General features: G+C 36.3%; 1 protein-coding gene across 4 annotated transcripts in view; it reads left to right on the forward strand.

Moving 5' to 3' along the window:
- The first annotated feature begins 2,791 nt into the window (after positions 1–2,791).
- Positions 2,792–24,074, forward strand: part of SPINK5 (serine peptidase inhibitor Kazal type 5) — a 73,805-nt gene continuing 52,522 nt past the window's right edge. For all 4 annotated transcript variants that reach the window (XR_009453092.1, XM_059698802.1, XM_059698803.1 and 1 more), the window contains exons 1-4: positions 2,792–2,931; positions 4,142–4,167; positions 8,972–9,099; positions 11,632–11,704. Coding sequence is in view for 3 of the 4 variants with exons in the window: in XM_059698802.1 (XP_059554785.1) it covers positions 2,877–2,931; positions 4,142–4,167; positions 8,972–9,099; positions 11,632–11,704 (282 nt within the window). In the remaining variant the exon portion in view is untranslated. The remainder of the gene's footprint in view (positions 2,932–4,141; positions 4,168–8,971; positions 9,100–11,631; positions 11,705–24,074) is intronic.

Genomic DNA, 24,074 nt, shown 5'->3' on the forward strand with positions numbered 1-24,074 from the left:
GCCTTACAAAATAATTGGTGACTGTATAATATGTTCTGATGAACCCCAAATCAAACCCAAATGGATATTCCCAGGAGTGGAGGTGGTACTAGGGTGGAACAAAAGAACCAAAATATGATTGCATGTCTAAAGAATCTCTGCTATGAGGAAAGGCTGAAGGAGTTGGTTTCCTTCTTACGGGGAAAGAGCTTCTCACTGACACCCAGAACCTTGTGAAATGATGAATAAGAGGAACTGATAACTTCTTCCAGCAGGAGAAGGTAGTCAAGAGAAGATTCAGCGAGCACTCCCAGCATTGGATGTACGTATCAGCTGGCGCATGGCATCAGGGCTTTTCCTCCATTTCATTTCAGGAATGTTGTAAATCCAGATGTGATTCATACTCTGTTAGTTACTCCTTATTTCGGGAAAGCCAAGACATTTAAATTCAAATGAATGGGACCGAGGCTTTTGAGAATGAGGGTTTGGGTTACCAGTATACTTTTATATTAGGTTATCAGAGTACTTTTTCTTAAATTCTAAATTCCACATTTTCTTTTCAGCTCTTTTCATTATTCATCAAACATGTAAAATCCCATTTCATCTCATTAAAAAGAAATAGAGCTGTAATAAAAAAATATATAAAAGAAGTATGTGTCTATCATTCTACTCTTTTTATTTTTTTTTAAATATATTTTATTGATTTTTTACAGAGAGGGAGGGAGAGGGATAGAGAGACAGAAACATCCCTTGACCGGAATCGAACCTGGAACCCTTGAGTCCACAGGCCAATGCTCTATCCACTGAGCCACACCGGTCAGGGCTATGTTGACTTTTAAATTCATATCAGAATGTGCTGGGGATGTTATTCTATGATGCGTAAACCTTAATCTGTTGTTAAAGGTCCATGTTCAAGAGATGCTGACTTTTCTTAGAATCTCAGAAATTACCTAGTACAAACATATCATTATAATGACATAAAATGCAAGACCAGCTATCTTTAACTACATAGCTTATCACATATACTTAGTGTAAGCATTGCAAACTCACACATACCCATGAATTACCTCTACCTCTGAAAACAATGTAGAATTGTTGTAAAATTACAATGTAGTTTTATTATTCCCATTTTACATATTAAAAAATTGAGGCTAAGAAAAAAATAAGCAACTTGCCCAAGGCAATGTAACTAGTCAAGAACTGGACCCAGATCTATCATATGCCAAAGTAAGTTACATTTCCATTTTTCTATGTTGTTGCAAAGCAGGAATAGAAACAAATTTCCTGACTCCCTGTCCCATTAGCTTTCTATTAGGTCAGCAATTTTTAACCCTTTTCATCTCATGGCACACATAAACTAATTACTGAAATTTTGCGGCATACCAAAAAATATTATATATTTGCCTATCTGACTAACAAATAAGTATAATTTTGATTCATTCTCACAGGACAGCTATCATTATATTGGCTGTTGTCATTTTATTATTTTACAACTTAAGGGGAAAGAGGTCCGTGCCCCTGACTAAATAGTCATGTATTGCATGTTTAAAAATTCTTGGCTGCACACAGATTGAAAATCGCATCAATTTTCTTTCCTGTAACAGTAACGTAATTTGAACTTGCTTTTTAGGTCACTAATTTTACTAAGCAATTGCAAATATGCAAAGCCTAATAGTGCTGACCTGGAAACTAATGATTATATTTTCATAGGGAATGAATTATTCCATAGAAAAGGGAAATACTTTAGCTTTGATGTTATTCAGAATATTGAAGTGATTCCAAAGTCCCCTAGCTTTAGTTTAGCTTTTCTGAAACAACCTTTAAAAGGGTTTTGATCCGATAAAGTTAAAAACTCCCTTCAATAGGTGTGGGACCCTGTGGGGCACTGGAACCCAACCTTTGGACCTTGGGGAGTAGTGGGCTGTGTGGAAATTAAACCTGGAGTCTCTAATGTTCCTGATAATGATGTGTGATTAACTCTAAAATTAAGCATTAGAACATAAATTAATCCTTCAGATTGAGGATTTTAAGAAGTAGTTATGTGCCAGCTTTGATTCCACAAAGTTTCTGCCTTTACTATCTGTGATGGTGAAGCAGTGTATGGCGTTGAGAAAATACTGAACTTGTGTTCTTCTTTCTTTTACTTTCTTTTCCTTTTAATTCTCACCTGAAGATATGTTTTTATTTATTTTAGAGAGAGGGGAAGGGAGGTGGAGAAAAAAGGGGAGAGAGGAAGAGAAACATCAATCCGTTGCCTCCCATATGCTCCTTGACCAGGGATTGACCCCCAACCTAGGTATGATGCATCAACTAACCGAGCCACCGGCCAGGGTGTTTGTGGTCTTTTAAGTCCCACCTTTGCCCTCTTCCACCTAAACTGCATGTCCTTGGAAAAGTCATTTTTCCTCCTCTGAGTTTCTGTTTCCCCACGTATTCAATGCTAGAACTTTCCAGGGTTATCTTTTAGGATCATTCAACTCTAACTTATATACGAGTATGTGACACTGAATGGAGACATCTGTGGATGGAAGCAACAAGAATCCTTGCTTCTCTTACTATAAAGCAGCTTTCTCCAGATGTGGTGAAATCTTTCAGTGTTTACGTGACTGGTAGTGCAACCGATCTGTCTTCTTTTAGAATTACTTTGGAAGCAGACATTATCTGTTCAAATCTGCCCCCTTGACAGGATCCTAAAGGATGGAAGAAGCTAAATTGATGTGGTATCTTAAGTCTAGCACGACCTTGAACAACTGGTTTTGTAACGTTGGCTGTTGTGGGTGGGTGTGTGTCATCAGGTATATATAAAGTAAGCTGCATCGCCATGGGTTCAGTCCTCGAGCACAAGCTGGTGAGCAATGCACGGAGCAGAATTATAACCAGCTTACATCATCTTCATCATGAAGATAACCACGGTGCCAGTACTTCTGAGCCTGGCTCTTTGCCTCATACAAGGTAAGCAATTTGCATGTAATCTAAGCCTCTTGCCACAAACCAGAAAGCCCTGGGGAGAGACTGGTCTCCCTCCCCCTGCCCATACTTAGTATTCAAGATTACATAAATCTATGTAATCCTAAAATATCTTGCTAGACACAGAGCTTTAAAGAATTATATATGTGGCTTTATAACGATGTTGTTATCTTTAGAAATGGCAAGGAGTTTGAGATATTCTGAATTTTATCCATGAGAAATCATTCCAGCAATTCTACATTAGTACTAAAAAGCTAGTGGATTCTTCTTGATATGACCCTCTTAGCAAGCATATCAATTCATACTTATAGGAATTATGTATATAATAGATATTTAAAACTCCAATGTATGTTTTATATATAGGCATATATATTTAATAGCATATTTATAAAAATATTAACAATTTAAATTCAATCATCTATTCTTATTTTAAAGCAGTAGTACCCTCTAGCATATTTTATTTGTGCTAAATGGATTAAAGGCACTTCTTATAAAGGGGAAGGGACTTTTGTGGGAGCTCAGAGGTAGGTTTCTGCATTTGCTACTTGAACTTGGAGGGAATACAGATTGCTTAGAGCTATCTTGCTGTGAAGCATTTACATGGTTTAAAAGGAAACCCTAGATGGAGTTTTAAACATTACGCACAAATGATGCCCACTTTTCTAGGATAAATGTGTTGGTGCAAAAAGGTGTCTCATATTGATGGAGTATAATGTAGTCTGTGATTTTAATTAAACTTAATTTTTATCATATCTCTAATTTTTGTAGCTGTCATAAGGATGCAATGTAACCAGAATTCAGAAAATTTAATTTTATGTGTATATATGATCTAAACTTTCTGCTACATTATACTTTCAAATTGTAATTGTTATGATATAATTGATATTTAGGTTATCATTTTAAAAGAGGTCTGAAATACTCTACTAATGAAAGGATTTTAGAAATTAGATATTTTGAGGGGGTCAGGAAACATATCATTATTATTTTCTAAAGTAATTGGACCTTTCTGAGTGTATACACTGATCTCCTGTGGCCATTCCCTCATTTCATTTCAATGTGTTCAAAAATAATTTGTGGTTTTCTAACATATTTCCAGTAAAGTGAATAAGGAACTGCACTAATCAAATTTTTTCTTTTACTTATTAAATATTTTAGATCCCTTTAACTTTGTTTTTTGTGTGTTTTTGTGTTCCAGATGCTGCCAGTATGAATGAAAATCAGGTTAGTCCTGCTTTTTCTGTTCATTGAATTCATTCCAAGATCTCTAAAGAAAAATGTTTCCTGGCCAACACCTTGATGTTAATAATGCAGGCACATTATACTGATAGGGGCTAATAGCTTTTGCTAAAAACACAGAAGCAGGTCTAAATGAATTAAGGCATGAATCTCAGACACACACATATCACTGTATTAATAATAATGGGTGTGAGCAAGAGGGGATCTACCATGCTATAGGAGTGCTTTAAAATTCCACAAACAGCGGGAGCCGGTTTGGCTCGGTAGATGGAGCGTTGGCCTGCGGACTGAAGGGTCCCAGGTTCGATTCCGGGCAAGGGCATGTGCCTGGGTTGCGGGCACATCCCCAGTGGGAGATGTGCGGGAGGCAGCTGATCGATGTTTCTCTCTCATCGATGTTTCTGGCTCTGTCTCTCTTCCTTCCTCTCTGTAAAAAATCAATAAAATATATTTTTTAAAAAAATTCCACAAACACACCAGTGAATTAGTATTGTTCTGTTTAACAGCTAAAACACACACAGGAAGCAGAAATTAGTTTTCTTGTGATTATTATGTTAAAAGGGGGTTGGCTGTATCTTATATAATGTCAGTGTACATACTTCATTCAATAAATATTTATTGAGCATGTATTATGAATCAGACCTTGTTTGAGATGCTGGAGATATTAAAAAGTAAAGGAGAAAGACAAGAACCATTCTGTAATGGAGCTTACATCTCAGTGGAGGAAAACAGACAAATCAATTAGTAAATTAGTAAAAACATATAGTACATTAATAAAGATTAGTCTTAGGAGAAAAATACAGGAGGATGGAAGATATGAATTTCTGGGGATGGAGGTGGTATTAGTTCTTCTTGGGATAGTCAGGTAAGTTCTCCCTGAAGCTAACGGGTGTAAAGGTGGTGGGGAAGGTCAGGAAGATGTTTTTTCAATTTAAAGCAGACCAGGCAGAAGCATTCGTGATGGCAAAGACCCTCTCTACTACCTCTTTCTTAGAGGCCTTTTGTTTGAGAGCTAAAAGAATTGTTTTCTATAGAAGTTAATCATTTTATATATCTGGAAAAAAATTTAAAAGGGCCAGTTACATGCACACACACACACACACACACACACACACACACACACACCCCACACACAACTATGCCATTAATTCAGCACTTAAAACAGTGCTATGTATTTAGCAAATATTTACTACATCTCCCAAAAGTCATAAATATTAAGATACTAAAACAGTTAAAAAAAAAACACCACCCTTTCTACAATGAAACTATTAGAACCATGGTAAAATACTCTCTTGCTATATTTTATTATAACAATTTTTCAAAAGAAATTTTTTCCTGGAATGTTCTAGAGAATTTCATCATACTCTCTATTATTTCATCTGTTTGCTGATTAAGGAGAAGTGGAGAATCCTCTATAGTTTAAATAGAGTGGTATGGTAGAGTAGAAAAGGAAAAGGCTATATTTGGGGAAATTAAAAAGCTTGCTCACTGGGATGTTGCATAGTGGTAAAAATAAGGGTATTGTGCAAACTTCATTTTTCAGGAAGCCATAAGTTGTTTTTAGAGTTTATGACAATGGGCGGTGATTTCCAGTGGATATATCCAATTCTGCACTGATACTTTTTATGGCTTTAAACTCTATTTCACTAAAACATCAAAAACCTAAAGTTAGCCACCTCTCATGTTGGAATAAGCAAGAAACACACCAAGAAGTAATTATTTCTCTGGAAATGTTTCTGACCACAGTCCTTGGATATTTTGTCAGAAATGATAACTATTGATTTAGTCTTCCTTGCGGTGCTGGGAATTTTATTTTTCAAGCTCCGTCAGTAACTTGTTGAAAGTTATAAACATGAGCCAGAGCAGCATGGAAAAGTCCTGTAGTAACTGCAAGGATCTCTACCATGTGCTTATATTTGTCATCACAGAGGGTCATTAGAAAGCCAAAGCAACCTTGTTCGTGCTCTAACACAGACAAGGAATAATGCCAACTCCCTGGGACATTGTATTATGATGTCTGGGGAGGGACAATGGGAGACAATGGGCTGTAAAGCAGCCACTGACAGAAACAGAAAGAGCTTGGCCCTTGAGGGCTCCCGTTTTCCTGGACTTTGGGGAAAACACAAACAAGAGCAACAATAACCAAACAAAGCGAGCCAAAGCCTGCAAGTAAACAGTGGCTGGGATTTCACCTCCCCCCACCCCCCACCTCCCCATGCCTTTTTGGTCTAGATTGGCTCCTATTTCAAAACCCTCTTTATTATGGTAATTGGGAATATATTATATTTTCCCCAAAGAAAAACCCAACCACTGCTTTCAATTTTTACAGCCTTTTTCTGTTTCATAAAGATAGTGTTGAATCTCATCTTAACTAGTTAAACATTGAGAACAAGTTTTTTAACCTATTTTCTAGGCCTGAGTTGTTCATTTGAAAAAAAGAAGAAAAAAAGAGTGGGTCTTTGTAGGAATTAGGGGCTCATCTAATTTTGACATTAGAGAAGTCTGATTCAGGAATATCCTGATTGACAATGTTCTTATTCAATTGATTGCTAAAAACTACTTAAAGCTTTATTCCAGTGTTATCATGAATCTTGTTTTAAATACTTTAAGACCTACCTCACAAGGGATGTATTTCTTTTATTATTATTGATTGATTGATTGATCTTTTTGGAAGAGAGAGCGAAGCATTTATTAGCTGTTCCACTTATTTATGCAGTCATTGGTTGCTTTTTGTATGTGCCCTGATGGGGAATCAAATTCAAACCTTGGTGTATTGGGGCGATGCTCTAAGCTACCCGGCCAAGACTATAGGGATGTATTTCTATTACAAAGACGCCAGGGTCTTCTCTGATTATATGACAAAGTTTCTACTTAGATTTTATAGAATCATTTATATCTGGCATGCTAAGCAGTAACTTGCAATGCTGGCATAAGATACTATAAAATTAAAGACCAGACACAGATCTCAGAGGCCCACATGTCAGTCTATTGTCAGAAATTATTACTGTGCTACTCAGATAAGATCACTGGGTGGTGACCATAAATTTAGAGATATTTCAGTAGGTTGTCCTTCGCAAAATTTCACAGGGATGGTCTCTTACATTATTTAGTTACCATTTTTTTCCCACCATTAATCATTTTCAACTGCCTCTATGTTTAAGAGGCTAGGTTAAATACATCATTACCCACTAGGTGGTAACCAACATGTAAACAAGGATTTCTCTATATACTGTTATATCTATGGTACCTGGCAAAGCAATTTCATAAGTGTTTATTGATTGATTGAATAATTATTGTAAAGATATAGGAAGCTGAAAAGAATTCCATAATTAATCCTTTGGAAGAGGTTGTATTGTTGGAGTTGGAGCAAAGACTCGATTTAATTTTTTTTCTGATGCAAGCATCTCAAAGCAAGATTTTATTTCTTTTGCAAAGGAAAAACTTAGATTTTAAAGACTTGCTCTAAAGAGCCAGTGGATTTGCAAAACTAATAGAGAATAGAAAGCATTTTAAATAATAGAATAGGTGGAAATAAGGACAGTGGACAGATCTTTAAAAGTGAGGGTTCTTTCTTTTCATGCATTTCTTAATTCAATGTATTTTATTGGAGAACTGTATGTCACTCAGTCTTTTTAGGAGCTTAAAATTAATGGTACATTTGCAGTACCTGGTAAAATATTATTCAGAATAATTTCCCCTCTCCTCCCTAAAGTTGGTACAGTGCTGCCGTCTGCATTTAACAAAAAGAAAGCCAAAACCAAGCATAGCACTCCATGTCTTGAAGGATATCACACAGAATAGTAAAATAGTAGTTCCAGAGAATATACAAAAAATATAAACTAACTAACTAACTAACTAACTAACTAACTAATAAATATAGAACAACTAAGCCTCCCCAAAGATGTGATAGTGAAGGGCCTGGAAACTGCAGCTTTGTTAGCTTTTACTAGTAAGTCAGTTAGTTGGATCTGAGGTTAATTTCATTTCAGAAGAGGAGCTAGTCTATAAATATGTTTTCCAAACATATATGACCAAGGAGTCCTTTCATTCAACTTTTAACTTGTTTTCCACTTTTTAATTGAACAACTGTTAACACTTCCGGGAGTTGGTGTCTTGGGTACATCCTTTGCTGACACGGCAGAGGCTCTTCACAGCGTCCAATTCACACACTGTGTCCCAGTCCTCCAGCAACTTTTCAAAGCCCTTCTTACAGCACATGATGACCCACTGTGTGCTAGATGTTTTATATGTGCCATCAGCATATTTTCCAATAATAATGACAACAGCAACAAAAACAAAACAATAATAATAAAGGAGGAGGAAGAGGAGGGAAAGAAATTCGACTTATTAAATATCTATAAGCATCAGACATTCTTTGAGGGCTTTTTACATGTTATGTTTCATCCTCAGAAGACCTATGAAATGTATATATTTATAACCCCTGATTTTTATTGATAGAGTAAGTAAGCCTTTGAGAAATTAATTTGCTAAGGCTATTGGACTTGTGAGAACCATGAAATATAAAGTTTTTTGATTCCCAGTTTCTTGTTCTTTCCATTCCACTAATTGTTTTAGATGAATGCTTATTAGGTGAATTTGCATCTCCAATAGACATTATACAATATACAGAGTCACTGTTTTTGTTTGTATTATTTATAACAACTGAGTGAGCGTCTTCTATATAAAAGGGGTGGTGGCTATTAAGTAATATCGTTCAAGGAAGTTTTTCTTAGAAGGTCTTGCTTTGATAAGGTTTCAGTAAACACAACTTTTTTCATCTTTCCCTTAGGATGCGTGCAGTGAATTTCGGGTATTGATGAAAAATGGGAAGCTGTTCTGTTCCCAGGATAAAAAACTTCTTCAGAGCCCTGATGGAATAATGTTCCTCAACAAATGCGCCACATGCAAAATGATACTGTGAGTAAAGGTTCTCTTCCAGGTGTTTGAGATACCGGCTGATCTCTGAACTAGTAAATGTATTTTTTTTTCCAAACCGGTCAGGGCATATTCTTTTTATTTCTTGGCAAATATGTCTTTCTAAATCTAAATGGTTAAATAAAAATAGTTTGTAGATCACTCTGGCATCTCTCATCAGATAAAGTTGGGTAAATGCCACCCACCTGGAAAGGTTGAATCATCAAACATATGGTATTCCAAAACACCCAGAGGGCCCAGCATGAATACCTTATGTAAAATTTAATAATCTTTTGAGGATGTAATTCCAATTTGAGTTTCCTGGCTCTGAAAAATTAATTTAAGAAAGAAAGTCAGATTCCGTGGGCCTGTTAAGACCTGATCCTATTGAACCTTAGGGATGGAGAAAAGCCCCTTGGGAATGAAGTCAAACTTTTCGTGTGGCAGCCAACCAGGAGAAGAATTTCAGCAGGATACACCCTGACTCCGTGACCTGCCAGTGTCTTCAGACATTTGGGATTATGCTAAAATGAGATGGATTAAAAAGTTAATTATATCTTGCAATTACCTGCAATTCAGAAAGAATTAGTATCCAGGAAGTTAACCAACATCTACGCAATGCTTCTTAACTTGACTTCCTTCTCTCCAGTGACACCTCAGAAGTAGAAGATGGCTTGAGCTATCAATTGCAAAACCTCCAATCAAAGTGTCCTCATTTGTTTTTGAACAGGGAGGTCATTCTCAATTTCTGACCAACATCCAAACTTCAACACTGGTATCAAGCCAATAACTAAGCTTACCTGTTTAAGATAATTAGCTTTTTAAATGCCAGCCTGGTATGTGTCAAGGGATTTAATTTGACATAGTCAATAATATTGACATAATGAAGTTCTGGTCACTTCACATAGTGAAGCCTAAAGAAGAGACTGTGGGAAGATGAGGGAAGGCAGGGCAAGATGTCGAGTGGGGTGAGGCCCAGGGAAGGTTGAAGAACCCTTTCTTATTCTCTTGGAAGCTGAATGTAAACCAGCAAGTCTATTATTTACCATAAAGTTTCGTTCTTGTTTCATTAGAAGTTTTGATAGTAGACCGATACTACGAAATAATAAGTTTACTGAAAACTAATTTAAAACAAATATAAAATGCCTTAAGACACATAAGGCAGTTTATCCCTTTGAAGCCACTCACTCCATTATTATATTTATTACCTATATAAATAAGTTGGAATAAATTTTTTTTTTAACCTGGAAAGAAGGAGACTGTATGAGGCATAAACACTATCTTCAAATTTCTAAAGTTGTCCTATGGGTCCTCAGAGGTTGGAACTGGGTCCAAAACAGGAAGGCAGATTTTTACACATTAAGAATATGGTCTTTCTTTTTCTTTTTCTTTTCCTTTTTTTAAAAATTGAATTTATTGGGGTGATATTGGTTAATAAAATTATATAAGTTTAAGGTATACACTTTTATAATACATCCTGTGTATATTGTATTTTATATTCACCACCCTAAGTCAAATCTTCTTCCATCACCATTTATCCCCCCTTTACCATAACTCTTCTACCTCCCCCCACCTCCATTTTCCTCTGATAATGACCACACTGTTGTCTGTCTATAAGGTTTTTTCCCCTCAATCCATTTACCTTTTTTACCCAGTTCTCCCCTACCCTTCCCCTCTAACACCTATGAGTCTGTTTCTATTTGTTAGTTTACTTTGGTCATTAGATTCCACATGTAAGTGAAATCATCTGGTATTTGTCTTTCTTCAACCAGCTTATTTCACTTAGCATAATACTCTTCAGGCCCATCCATGCTGTTGCAACAGGTAGGATTTCCTACTAATTTAAAAGAATAATCACCCTTATGTTCACTGCAGCGGTATTAACAATAGTCAAGATTCGGAAGCATCCCAAGTGCCCATCAGTAGATGCGTGGATAAAAAAGCTGTGGTACTTGCCCTGGCCGGTTTGGCTCAGTGGATAGAGCATCAGCCTGCGGACTGAAGGGTCTCAGGTTCGATTCCAGTCAAGGGCATGTACCTTGGTTGCGGGCACATCCCCAGTAGGGAGTGTGCAGGAGGCAGCTGATCGATGTTTCTCTCTCATCGATGTTTCTAACTGTCTCTCTCTCTCCCTCTCTCTTCCTCTCTGTAAAAAAATCAATAAAATATATATTTTTTAAAAAGCTGTGGTACAGTTACACAGTGGAATAGTACTCAGTCAATAATACAGTTTTTCAAAGAGAGCATTCCAACAATGGTACAGACGGCTTTAAAGTTGGTAACCACTGGGATGTTGGAAGTATTTAAGGGGGGAATAATCTGCTGTGCAGTTAAACGCATAGATTCTTGCTGCCAATAGAACCATGTTTGAGATACTTTTCAGTACTGAGAAGAGATTTATGGTACCCCTGCTCATTTCTGGATCTGCCAGACTGGGTTGAGGAGCACAGTCAGAATTAAGTTCACCATGTATGCTGTTATCCTTAAAAGTTGGGCAGGTATGTCTAAGCTATGCTATTTCTTGCTCTCTTCCAGGGAAAAAGAAGCCAAAACCCAGAAAAGGGCCACACATTTAGCAAGAGCCACTGGACCCACTGCCCCCGCAAAGGTAAGAGACTATTTGGAGTCAATTTACCATATTTGCTTTCAAGATTATGTTTTACTCTATGTAGAATTATTTATTTCCTACTTACTAGCATACCTGTTGTGAAGGCAACTGAGAAAGGAGGGAACATGGTTTAGTCCATGGATGGGCTCTATATCCAGTACAGCTAGTCCATAGGCCCAACCCATGACCCAACTCTGCAAACATTTTGGGCGCCTGACAGATACTGAAAGGAGGAGTAAGTCAGTGTGACGCCTGCCTTCCATAGTCCCTTCTCATTCCTCCTGTTCTGTATTAGCTCCAACAAGAGCCTTCATGGGACTGTACAACTCAATTCAAATTTCAGAGCTCTTATTTATTGTTGTTGTCATTTGGACCATTTATGTCTTTCTCAGTCTCATTTATTTCGTCTTTGAAATGGAATGTGGGACCAAATGAGAAACGAAGTTTAAAAAGCCAGCTACAGTGTTTAACATGTGCTAGCAGGCATTTGATTCATTTTATTTCCTTTTACTTTTCTTCTTTTACTTCCTATTGCCTATCTTTTCCAATACCTGAAGAGTTCTAATTTAACTCGAGTTGTTTGTCTTTATCTAATTTCCAGGTTGGGATGTAGGCCAATATTTGTTTGAGAAAAGAAAATGTTCAGTGGTAAAAAACAAAACAAAACTTTTTTTAAAAAATAAAAAATGATATAAAATGAAATAAGCTGCACAAATACAACCTAACATACAACCATTTCACTTTATATTTTTTAATTTACACAAAATATTTTATTCAAACAAAAGAATAAAAATTCTACATCCAGATTGAAGAAAATTTCTAACCTACAAATGTCTCACAATAAATTATTGACAAGTGGGGCATATTGCCAGGTATCCTGACAACTACTCATACCACTCCAGGCCTTCTATTTAGCTTCTTCTCCAATATCTTCTTCCTCTTCTTCCTTTTGTGTATAACAAGTAATGGAAATGATCAGTCATGGCAGACACACCCAAATTACTTTAACATCCCTACTCTAACTAAGCTACCATCTTCCTTGTCAGTGTTACTTAAGAATGTCTAAGAACCTCAGCCTCCGCAGAAAGTCTAGTCAAATTCTTTGCTGGGCTCAGCCAGTCTCACTTTTAAAACAATAACACAATCACCACTCAGTCAATTTGAAATCCTTTTTCTGAGCAAAAAGGACCTGCTTCTGTATTCTAAAAAATCACCGTGGGTCAGAACATCTTACTCGTAACAATCAAATCTACCTTTGTTTGTCACATTTAGAGAGTGACTCATTCTGTAAGATTTATTCTCTTCCTTCTCCTCCTTTTCCTTTATGAAAAACTGGTACATCAGTGGTTTTTAAAAATGCAAAATATAAGCAATGACAAAAAATGACACACACACATCCCAATCTTAACAAAGCTACTATTTAAAAAATAGTACAAGTCAGATGTTTTCATTTGTAGACACACATTTACTGAATTTTCATCAAATAGAATTATTGAGAAATAAAATTACAGAATTTTAAGAATGTTAACGTTTTATGCCTGAGTTAGAATTTTTACCTCTAGTAAAGTTCTTAAGATTACATGTTTTGCTCTCTAAGAAACTACTTACTTATAAATTAAGACAATTAATGTTTGGCCATCTGTCTAGATTTTATTTTCAGTGTTTGAATGGATTCATGCAATTACACTGTGTTTGTTTTTGTTATTTCTCTCTCCGCTGTAAAAGGGAAAAATCTACCCACCTTTTCTGATCAGATTCCTCCCATCAAAAATTAGCCTTGATACTCCCTCTCAGAATAAGGTACTCTACCTGTTCAAGCATTTTCCTCCTACAGACATTCTCTGTCTCTTGCACCATCAATTTCTTGTTCACTAGGCTGCCATTCTTTCACCTCCCAACTCTAATATCCAATCCATAAATAAGTCTTGTTGGCAATCTCTAAAATATTTTATCCAAATTTGATTCCATTTCACCATTTTTGTTTCTATCATCCTAGTCAAATTCTTCATAATTTCTAATGTATTCAGTCCATTCTAAACTTGTTTTTAATTGATTGATTGATTGATTGATTGATTCAGTGTTTCTCATTGATTTAGGTTGGCAAGTTTATAGGATATTAAGCTCATATGTGTGTGTTTGTGTTTTTGAGTTCTCAATTCTGCTCAGATTAGTTTATTGCTTTAATAACTAATAAGGCAAGTTTTCTGTCTTAGTTCACTTTTTTCAAATGTGATTTACCTATGTATAGGTTGTTTTTTCACATAATTATTAGAAATAAAAATATTACTGAATTTATGAAAGCCCCTATTGAGTATAGGAACCAATGTGATTAGGATACAAAGAATTTATAAGTTAGTTGGAGTAAAATTCACTTTTTAGAATATTATCTTGCTCAAATCAAAAGCACACAATACTTTCTCCTTAATTTCTATACTTTCTGTGTATTTTTTAAGATTTAAAAGTATTCTTTGCAGGAATTTTTATAATTTTTGCTAATACCTAGAAAATTTGTAAATGTATTGCTATTTTGATTGGTATTTTGTTGTTTATGGTATTTCTATCTGGTTATTGTTGGTATAAACAAATTCTATTGATTTCTATAGATTGATCTTATATTGAACAACTTTATGATAATTTCTGTTCATTCTTATAACTTATTTATTAATTCTATTATTTCTTGGTAGTTGCTTACATTATCTGCATATAATAGCAGATAATAGACATTTTATAACTTTCCTTTCAATCTTACCACTCACTTATTTCTTTTTCTTTCCTTATATTATTGGCTAGGATTTAAGAGTTCAGTTATTACACAGTAGTGATAATAATGAACATCAAACTACCCTCTCTCCCCTATTTTAAGGGAATACATCTAAAGTTTCTCCATTAAGTATAATATTGACTATAGGTGCTTTTTCCATAAACTGTGGCACATTTAGGAAGTTCCCTTCTTTCCTTAATCTTATGAATATGTTTTGGTCATTATCAAATTCAGTCTCTTCAACTATTGAAATAATTTTCTGACTTTTTCTTTCAGTCTAATGAATTAAATTTCTTAATAAATTTGCTAATGATAAACTATTATTCTTTCTTAGGGTAAATCATACTTGATCATAATGTATTTTAAATATAATATTGAATTTAGAAAGTTAATATTTTATTTAGAAATTTGAAATTATTTTTACAAGTAAAATGAGTCTATACTTATCTCTTTTTAAGTATTCTAATGTGGTTTAGGAATCAACAGACAATTACCCTGAGTGGTCACATTTCAGGTTATGGCTGAATAAAGAGGTCAGCAAATCTTTTCTCCAAAAGGCAACTATAAATCTAAACAAACTGAACAAAACAATCATTATTACCACTCTGGAAACTGAAGAGCAGCAACCTGTGTCCATCTGACAAGCGTTTATGCTTGAAAAACTGCTAACCTTTGGATTAGAACAGTGGGAGTCTGCAGTGCTCTTGCATAAGGACTACATTTTACCTCTGTTGCTTCCTTGTTGCGGAGGATCTACCGAAGCAGGGCAGGATGTGGGGGTCAGCACTGTCATTGTTGAAAGTAGTTTACCTAATTTTGGGTAGTAGGCTACAATCATACTCAGAGATGTTTTCGGTATAAGTCTTGACCTTCACTGAGAGTAAGGGGGGTGGCCCGAGGTTGTAGCATGGTTGGGGCAAATATATTTCTGGCTGAGTTCTCACACATTGGCAGCAGAGCAATTCACATAGTCCTGGTTGACTATAAGGCTGTGCACAAGCCCTTAGAAAACACACACATGAAAAAACCCAGTGTAAAACAAACGCTGCAGTAGATGCAAAAATGGCCTGATCTTTGAATGCCCTCCCCAGTGCACACTGGGTCCATCTGCACAGGGTAGAGGCCTCACTGGCTTGAGGAATTGGAGCACAAACTGTGTCTAATCATTGGTCTGCCACAAGTCATACAGATAGAGGGGGGGAAAACCTAGAAATCCATGCTTAAGAATAAACTAAGAATATTTTTTAGCAGACGCATCAACAGCAGCATATTATGGAACAGGAAGAAATCAGAGATTTGGCCCAAAGATACAAACAAAAACAAAACAGGAATATTTTACAGTAAAATCTTAATTCTGAATCATTGCAATATATTATCCAAAATGTCTAGTTTTCAACCAAAAGTATGAGCTATGAAAAGTAATGGGGATGTATGACCCACTTTTTCAGGAGAAAAAAGTGAATGGAAACTGCCTCCAGGTATTAGATTCGACAGACTTGAAGCAGCTACTTAAAGTGTTCAAATACTAAATAAATCCAAATTTTAAGATTTCTTTAAAAAGTATAATAAAAATGAGTGAACAAATCGAGATTTTCAGTGAAAAAATATATATTTGGATTAGAACAATAGTTCTAATAACAATTTAAGACATGGGTTTCTGGAAAAGTAGTATACAGATACATAGATAGAACTGGGAATTCTAGAGCTAAAAAGTAACTCAAATGAAAAATTCAGTAGAGAGTTCAAAAGCAGCTTTTAGACCTGTAGAAAGATCAATCAAAATTAACAGTGGAAGTACAGAGAAAAAAATTGATGAAAAATGAACAGTCATTGAGTCCTTGAGATAACAGCAAGCCTGACAATACAAATAGGAATACAATAGAAATATCAGAAATAGACCAGACAGAAAAATAAAAAAATTATTTGAAGAAGTAATGACCTCAATGGTGTCAAATTTGATGAGAAGACGATCTTTACATTCAAGAATATCAATAAGCCCCAAATAGGATTAAAAGAAAAAAAATAGGTAATTCAACAATAATGTTTAGAAACTTTAATACTCTACTCTCATAAACTGATAAACAACTAGACAGAATATCATCAAAGATACGGAATACTTGAACACTATCAGTTAATTGAACCTAAACTGAAAAATAGAGAATGCTTCCCCAGTGATTGCAGAAGATACATTTTTTCCAAGTAACAGTGGAACATTCTTCCAGATAGACAATATAATAGGATATAAAACATATCTCAATAAATTAAAAGTAATTAAAATTATACAGTTTGTTGTCTGATCACAACAGAATTAAATACAAAACCCCCAAGAAAAATAAATTATGGAAATTTCCAAATAACTGAAGGATCAAAGAAACAACATGACAGAAATTAAAACATAACTTGAGCCCAACCAGTGCTGGTCAGTGGTTGAGCATCAGCCTATGAACCATGAGGTCACAGTTCAATTCCCCATTCTACATGCCTGGGTGGTAGGTTCAATCCCCAGTAGAAGGTGTGCAAGAGGCAGCCAATTGATAATTCTCTCTCATCATTGATGATTTTATCTCTCTCTTCCTCTCCCTTTCTCTCAAATCAGTGTGTTGTGTTTTGTTTTTGTTTTTTGTTTTTTAAAAAAACAACATAATTTGAACTGAATATAACAAAAAACACAGTAACTCAAGAGTTAACAGGTTTTAGCTAAAGTAGTATACAGTCATACCTCAGTATCCATGGGGGATTTCACAGATACCAAAATCCACAGATGCTCAAGTCCCTTACTTAGTCCTCTGTATCATGGATTCCATATCCATGGAAAACGGTAACATTTTAATAATCTGAGCTTCCACATATAGAAAGATAGAGGGGGAAAGAGCAAATGAAACCCCAAGCAAACAGAAGGGATATAAAGATTAGAGCAGGAATTAATGAAGTACAAAACATAAGGAATAAAAAAATAATTATAAATCAAGTCTAAAAATTGGTTCTTTGAAAAGATTAACAAGCTGAAAAACCTTTAGGTAAATTGACTTAGGAAAGAAAGAATAAACAAAAATTTCCAAAATCAGGAATGACATATGCAGTGTAAATATATATCTTAGAGAAATCATGAGGATTATAATGGAATATTATGAACACATTTATGCCATAAAAGTGGACAGCTGAGATGAAATGGACAAATTTCTCAAAAGAAAGAAATTATTAAAAATGAACCCAAGAAGAAATAGATCAAATAGACCTATAGCAAGTAAAGTAATTAAATCCATAAGAAAATACCAGATCTAGATGACTACATTTGTGGTTTTCCTCAGATATTGAAAGAAGAAATGATACCAATCTTTACAGACTCATTCAGGAAATAGAGAAGTAGGTTACCTTACCAGCTCATTCTAAATGAAGCCAGTGTTATTCCAATACAAAATCCAAAGGAAGACATCACAAGTACAGGGAAAACTGACAAATATCCTTCGTAAAGAGAGATGGAAGTATTTTAAACAATATATTAGTGAACATAAAAGAAGAAAACCATGACAAAGTAGGAATTATTTTAGGAATGCAGGTTTGGTTTGACAACAGAAAATTTGATACACCATATTGATAGAATGAAGGACAAACTACATGATTATTTCAATAGATGAATAAAAAGCACTTAACAAAGTCCAACACTCATTCAAGATAAAAATTTACATAAGAAAACTAACAATAGACAAACTATTTTAGCTGATAAAGGGCATCTATGAAAAACCTACAGCTTACATTATACTTAACTAGGGGCCCGGTGCACGAAATTCGTGAACTGGGTGTGTGTGGGGGGAAGTGTCCTTCAGCCCAGCCTGCCCCCTCTCACATACTGGGAGCCCTCAGGCGTTGACCCCCATCACCCTCCAATCGCAGGATCAGCCCCTTGCCCAGGCCTGACGCCTCTGACAGAGGTGTCAGGCCCGGGCAGGGGACCCTCATTTCCCCCCATCACTGGTTCTGCCCCCAGCCCAGGCCTGATGACTCTGGCCCAGGCGTCAGGCCTGGGCAGGGGACTCCCAGACCCCTCCGATTGCTGGCTCTGCCCCTTGCCCAGGCCTGATGCCTCAGCCAGAGGCGTAGACCCCCATCACCCTCTGATCGCCTGATCGGCCCCTTGCCCAGGCCTGACGCCTCTGCCAGAGGTGTCAGGCTTGGACAGGGGACCCCCATCTCCCCCTGATCACTGGCTCTGGCCCCCGCCCAGGCCTGAGGCCTCTGGCCCAGGAATAATGCCTGGGCAGGGGACCCCCATCTCCCTCTGATCGCTTGCTCCACCCCTCGCCCAAGCCTGACGCCTCTGACCCAGGCTTCAGGCCTGGGCAAGGGGACCATCATATCCCCCCAATCCCCGGCTCAGCCCCCCACCCAGGCCTGATGCCTCAGCCAGAGGAGTTGACCCTCATCACGCTCTGATCACCAATCACCGGATCGGCCCCTTGACCAGGCCTGAGGCGTCTGGCTCGGGCAGCGGGGACCCGCAGCTGCAGCAGCCCCACGATCGTGGGCTCCGCTTTAGGCCCAGGCAAGGGACCCCTAGCTCCCGGGACTGCCAGCTTTGACCGTGCCCAGCTCCCATCGCTGGCTCCACCCCTACTTCCTGCTATCACTGGCCAGGGCGAAAAAGGCACCTGATTCTCCGATCATGGCTGGGGGGCAGGGCAAAGGCGGCCCCAGGGCCGCCTTTGCCCTGCCCCCCAGCTCTTAGCTCCCCCCTGGGTTTCCGATCACTGTCAGTGGCAGGGGGCTTCTTCCTGCTTTCCCTTTCGCCTCCCTGCATTGTGCCTACATATGCAAATTAACCGCCATCTTGTTGACAGTTAACTGCCAATCATAGTTGGCAGTTAATTTGCATATAGCCCTGATTAGCCAATGAAAAGGGTATCATCGTACGCCAATTACCATTTTTCTCTTTTATTAGTGTTGATGGTTAGAAAGTGAGTACTTTGACCATAAGACTGAGAAGAAAGCAAAGATGTTTGCTCCCACCATTTCTATTCGACACACTACTTCTATTTAACTTGAACTGGAGGGTCTAGCCAATATAAGGCCAAATTTCTTAATTAATTTGAGACATCATGATTGAAAAGGAAGCAACTGTCTTTAATTATAAGGATATCACATTGTATACAGACAACCCTAATGATCCACAAAAAGAAAAAAATTACTAAAACTAATAAACAAGTTTGGCAAGGTTTCAGTATACAAGATCAAAACTCTAGTGTATTTCTATATACTAGCAATAAACAATCCAAAATGTAAATTATTAATTTCAATCATAATAGCACAAAATAATAGAATATGTAGAAATAAATTTGCAAATGCAAGACTGGTACATTAGAAACTACAAAACATTGAAATGAAAGAGCTAAATAAATGGTGAGGTAGTCCATGGTAATTCTCCCAAAATTAGTCTCCAAATGCAACATATTGCCTATGAAGATTCAGGCAGACATTTTTTGTTTTTTTGGGGGGGGTAGAAATTCACAAGTTGAGTCTAGTATTTATATAGAAATGTTGGGATACTTAATAGTAACTGACTTCAAAACTTATTGAAAGTAACTGTGATCACAACAGTGTGTTATTGGGTATAAGGACAGACATAAAGATCAATGGAATAGAATTGAGATACCTTACATTTACGATCAGTTAACAGTGCTTAATAAAATTGAATAGCTATAACTATAAAAATAGATTCTTACCTTATATCATACAAAAAAATAACTCAAAATGGATTATGGTCCCAAGTATAAGAGCTATAGCTATAAGGTTTTTAGAGTAAAACATAACACAAAATCAGGAATTTGAATGAGTGATTTTAGGTTTGAACCCAAAAGCATGATTCATGAATATAAATTTAATAATTTGGACTTTGTCAAAATTAGAAACTTTTGTTTTTGAAATGAGATCACTGAAACAATTACAAAGCAAGTAATAGGCTGGGAAAAAATGTTCACAAATCATGTATTGTAAAAGACTTCTATCCACAGTATATAAGGACTTCTTACAATTCAATTACAAAAACATGAACAACTCAACTAAAAATAAACATTACACTACAGGTATATTAATGGTTAATAAGCACATAAAAATATACTCTACATTGTTATTACTTAGGGAAATGTACATTGTGGCGAGATAGTTACACTACCACTAAAGTGGCTCTAATCATAAAGATAGAAAATACAGAATATCGTTAAGGTTGTGAGAAACTGGGACACTTCCAGACTACTGAGAGGAGTATACAAGGGTGCAGGAATACTGAAACACAGTTTGGCAATAGTAAAAGAATTAAACATGAATTTATTTTTAATATATGTTATTTTATGATGTTATGCTAATATTTGCTGTGTTTAATATGATGTTATGTTAAATATGACCTAGCAAATTCAGTACTAGAAATCTACACCAATGAAGTGAAAACACATGCCCACACAGTCAGGCATGTGAATATTCATAGCAGCATTGTTTTAAATAATCCCAAACTGAAAACAATCTAAGTACCTAAATGTCCACTAGTGAATGGATAAACAAAACGAGCTACATTTTACAATGAAATATTATTCAGCAATTAAAAAGGAGTGGACCACTGATGCTGTTAAAATATGGATGAACCTAAGAAATATTGTGAAAAATTTAAGAAGCCAGAATCAATTATATACTTATGAGTCCATTTATATGAAATATCCAGAAAAGGTAAATTTATAGAGTCAGAAAGTTCAGTGGTTGCCTAAGGCTGGAGCTGGGGACTAGGATTAACTATAAATGGGTACAGGGGAAACCTTCGGAATGATGGAAATATTGTAAAATTAGGTTATAGTGATGGTTGTATAACTCCATAAATTTACTTAAAATTATTTAAATACTACTTTTAAAATTAGTGAATAATATGCTTTCATTGTGTGTATATCCAATGTTTATATCTTTTTTCCAATAAACATTGCAGATATTTTTATTTTCATCTCTTTCTTTATAAGTCATACTAGAAATCTATCATATCAGCTTTTTTGTTAATCCCCAATATATTAGTTTCTGAGAAGTGTGTGCCAAAATCTCTTACTCCAGTTGTTGATTTATCTATCATATTCTGTTGGTTGTTGACATTTTTAGAACCTGTAATTTAAGCTCATGATTACATTACCTTTTCCCCTTCTTCCTATTACTTTATATAATGTCCTTTCCCCCCCCCCCCTTAGGATGCATTTTGGACTCAATTCTGTATCCTAAGCATTAATATTGCTGCACTGCTATCATTCATTTTTACCTTATATATGTCTTTTTTATCCTATTGTAATATATGAGTGTCTTTTAAAATTTTCTCTTGTGATCAATAACTCTTTGTTCCACATTATTTAAATAAAAAAAAAGCAGAACAGGCCAAAGGTGGGTGTGTCTCTTCAAGAAAGAGGCTCCACCTGGCCCCCAGTGCCTTCTAAATTGAAAATAAAATAAAATAACTCTTTGTTCCTATACTTTAAATCTAAACACAAATTATCTTTTAATTTGTGGGGTTAGTCAATTTACACTTTTTGTTACTTGTTTTACTAGGAGTTGGTTTTCACAATTTTTCATATTTTTAGTTACTGTGCTAGACTTTTTTACAAATTATTTTTGAAGTAGTTTCTTCCTTCGTCTTTTCTTTGATGATGTCTTAAATGTAACGTATCTTTTTGTTGTTCTTCTCATGAGTACCCTAAATCAAATATCTGTAAGTATAATTTATCACAATTGCTAATATTTATGTTTATTGTTAGTATCTCTTCTCACCTAATGTGTTAGTCTGCTCTCAGTTCATTTTGTTAAGATCCCCTAAACTTCCACAGTTTTGTTATTGCCCAGATTATAGATTTGAGTTGCTATGGCTACTTTTCTTCTTCTTTCACTTTTCACGAATTCTAGCAATGTCACCTGTTTCTTCAAATATTCTTCCTGTATATGTTTACCTCTTCTTGAAGATTTCTAAATTTATGCTTTATGTTTTTTTAGATTTTTTTCTATTTTAAATATATTTTTTATTGATTAAGATATTACGTATGTGTTCTTATCCCCACGTTACCCCCTCCTCCCCTTCCCCCCCTCATGCCCTCCCCCTCTCCCCCCCCCCCCGTTGTCCGTGTCCACTGGTTAGGCCTATATGCTTGCATATAAGTCCTTTGGTTGATCTTTCCCCCTTACCCCCACCCTCCCCTACCTTCCCTCCAAGGCCCGACAGTCCAATCAATGCCTCTCCGTCTCTGGATCAGTCCTTGTTCTAGATTTTTTTCTGTTTTAAATTAGTTGTTGTTGTTGTTGTTGTTGTTGTTTTGGTCTTCTATGTGAGTTTTCTAATCTGATCTTCTGGTTCATAAATTCATTATGTATTTGTACTTATCCAATTTTTATTCTTTATATTGGTTTATTTATTACCATTTAAATATTTTTCATACCTAAAGCTTCCACTTTTTTCTCCCTTTATAACTTCTTTTTTTCTTGCTTTATATTGCAGTATCTTCCCTCATCTCTCTGAAGCATAGTTATGTTCTCAGTAAATTATTTTTCTATGCATTCCAATAGTTCTGCTTCAGTTGTTACTGAATATTGTTCATATTACCATCTTTTATGCTGTTTTACTCCTCAAATATACAGATATTTTTACTGTAATATTCCTTGATGGCTTTAGTTGTGTGTTTTTTCCTGCTAAAGTGAGTTAGATAATATTGAAGGCCAAGCTTTAGTGGCTTTCTCTCCAGTGAGTGTAAGGACAGGAAAAGGGAAGGCCCACAGCTGAAGGTCCTGGAGCCAGTGTTGCACACTCTGGTTCACTGCCACCTCACCAGGTCAGGAATCCGTCTGTAAGATCTCAGCAATTGTCAGCATTAGGAAGAGGTGTTCTCTGTAGGTTGTGCTCCACCAGCCCTTGGGGTTTGGAGGAGGAGGAGGTGGAGCAGTAAATGCTTGCACCTGTTCTCATCACCTCCCAGCTGGGCTTTGACCTGCCCTGTCATCACTCTGCTAACACCTGTGACCTAGTATGCTGCAGTTGATTTTTTTGTTGAAGAGGGATAGCAGTGATTGTGGAAATTAATAAATTTGATTCACATTGCTGAGGCTTCTATAGTTTCAACGAAATGATTATTCCGAGAAAATCAGCAGCTCCCTGTTCTTGTTGTTTTTTAAATATGTTCTTATTGATTTCAGAGAGAAAGGGAGAGGGGTAGAGAGATAGAAACATCCATGTTGAGAAAGAATCATTGATCGGCTGCCTCCTGCACACTCCCTACTGGAGATCAAGCCACAACCCGGGCATGTGCCGTGACCAGGAATCTAACTGTGACCTCCTGGTTCATAGGTCAACACTCAACCATTGAGCCACACTGGCAAGGCCCCTGTTGTTTTCTTATACTCCATCCATACTCCTCATCTTTTAGCCCAGTGAAGAGAACAATCTAGTTCCTATCACAAATCCTTTGCAATAGGAGTTCTCTATGCCTAGAATGTTCTTCCCTCAGATCTTCAAAGGCCGGCTCCTTCTCATTAATCTCATATCACCTCAAATAGTATCATTGCTGAGACATCTTTCTTGACACTATATTTAAAATAGCCACTCTTCTAGGT

Source organism: Myotis daubentonii, chromosome 5, assembly GCF_963259705.1.
Source record: "Myotis daubentonii chromosome 5, mMyoDau2.1, whole genome shotgun sequence".
Classification (NCBI taxonomy): domain Eukaryota; kingdom Metazoa; phylum Chordata; class Mammalia; order Chiroptera; family Vespertilionidae; genus Myotis; species Myotis daubentonii.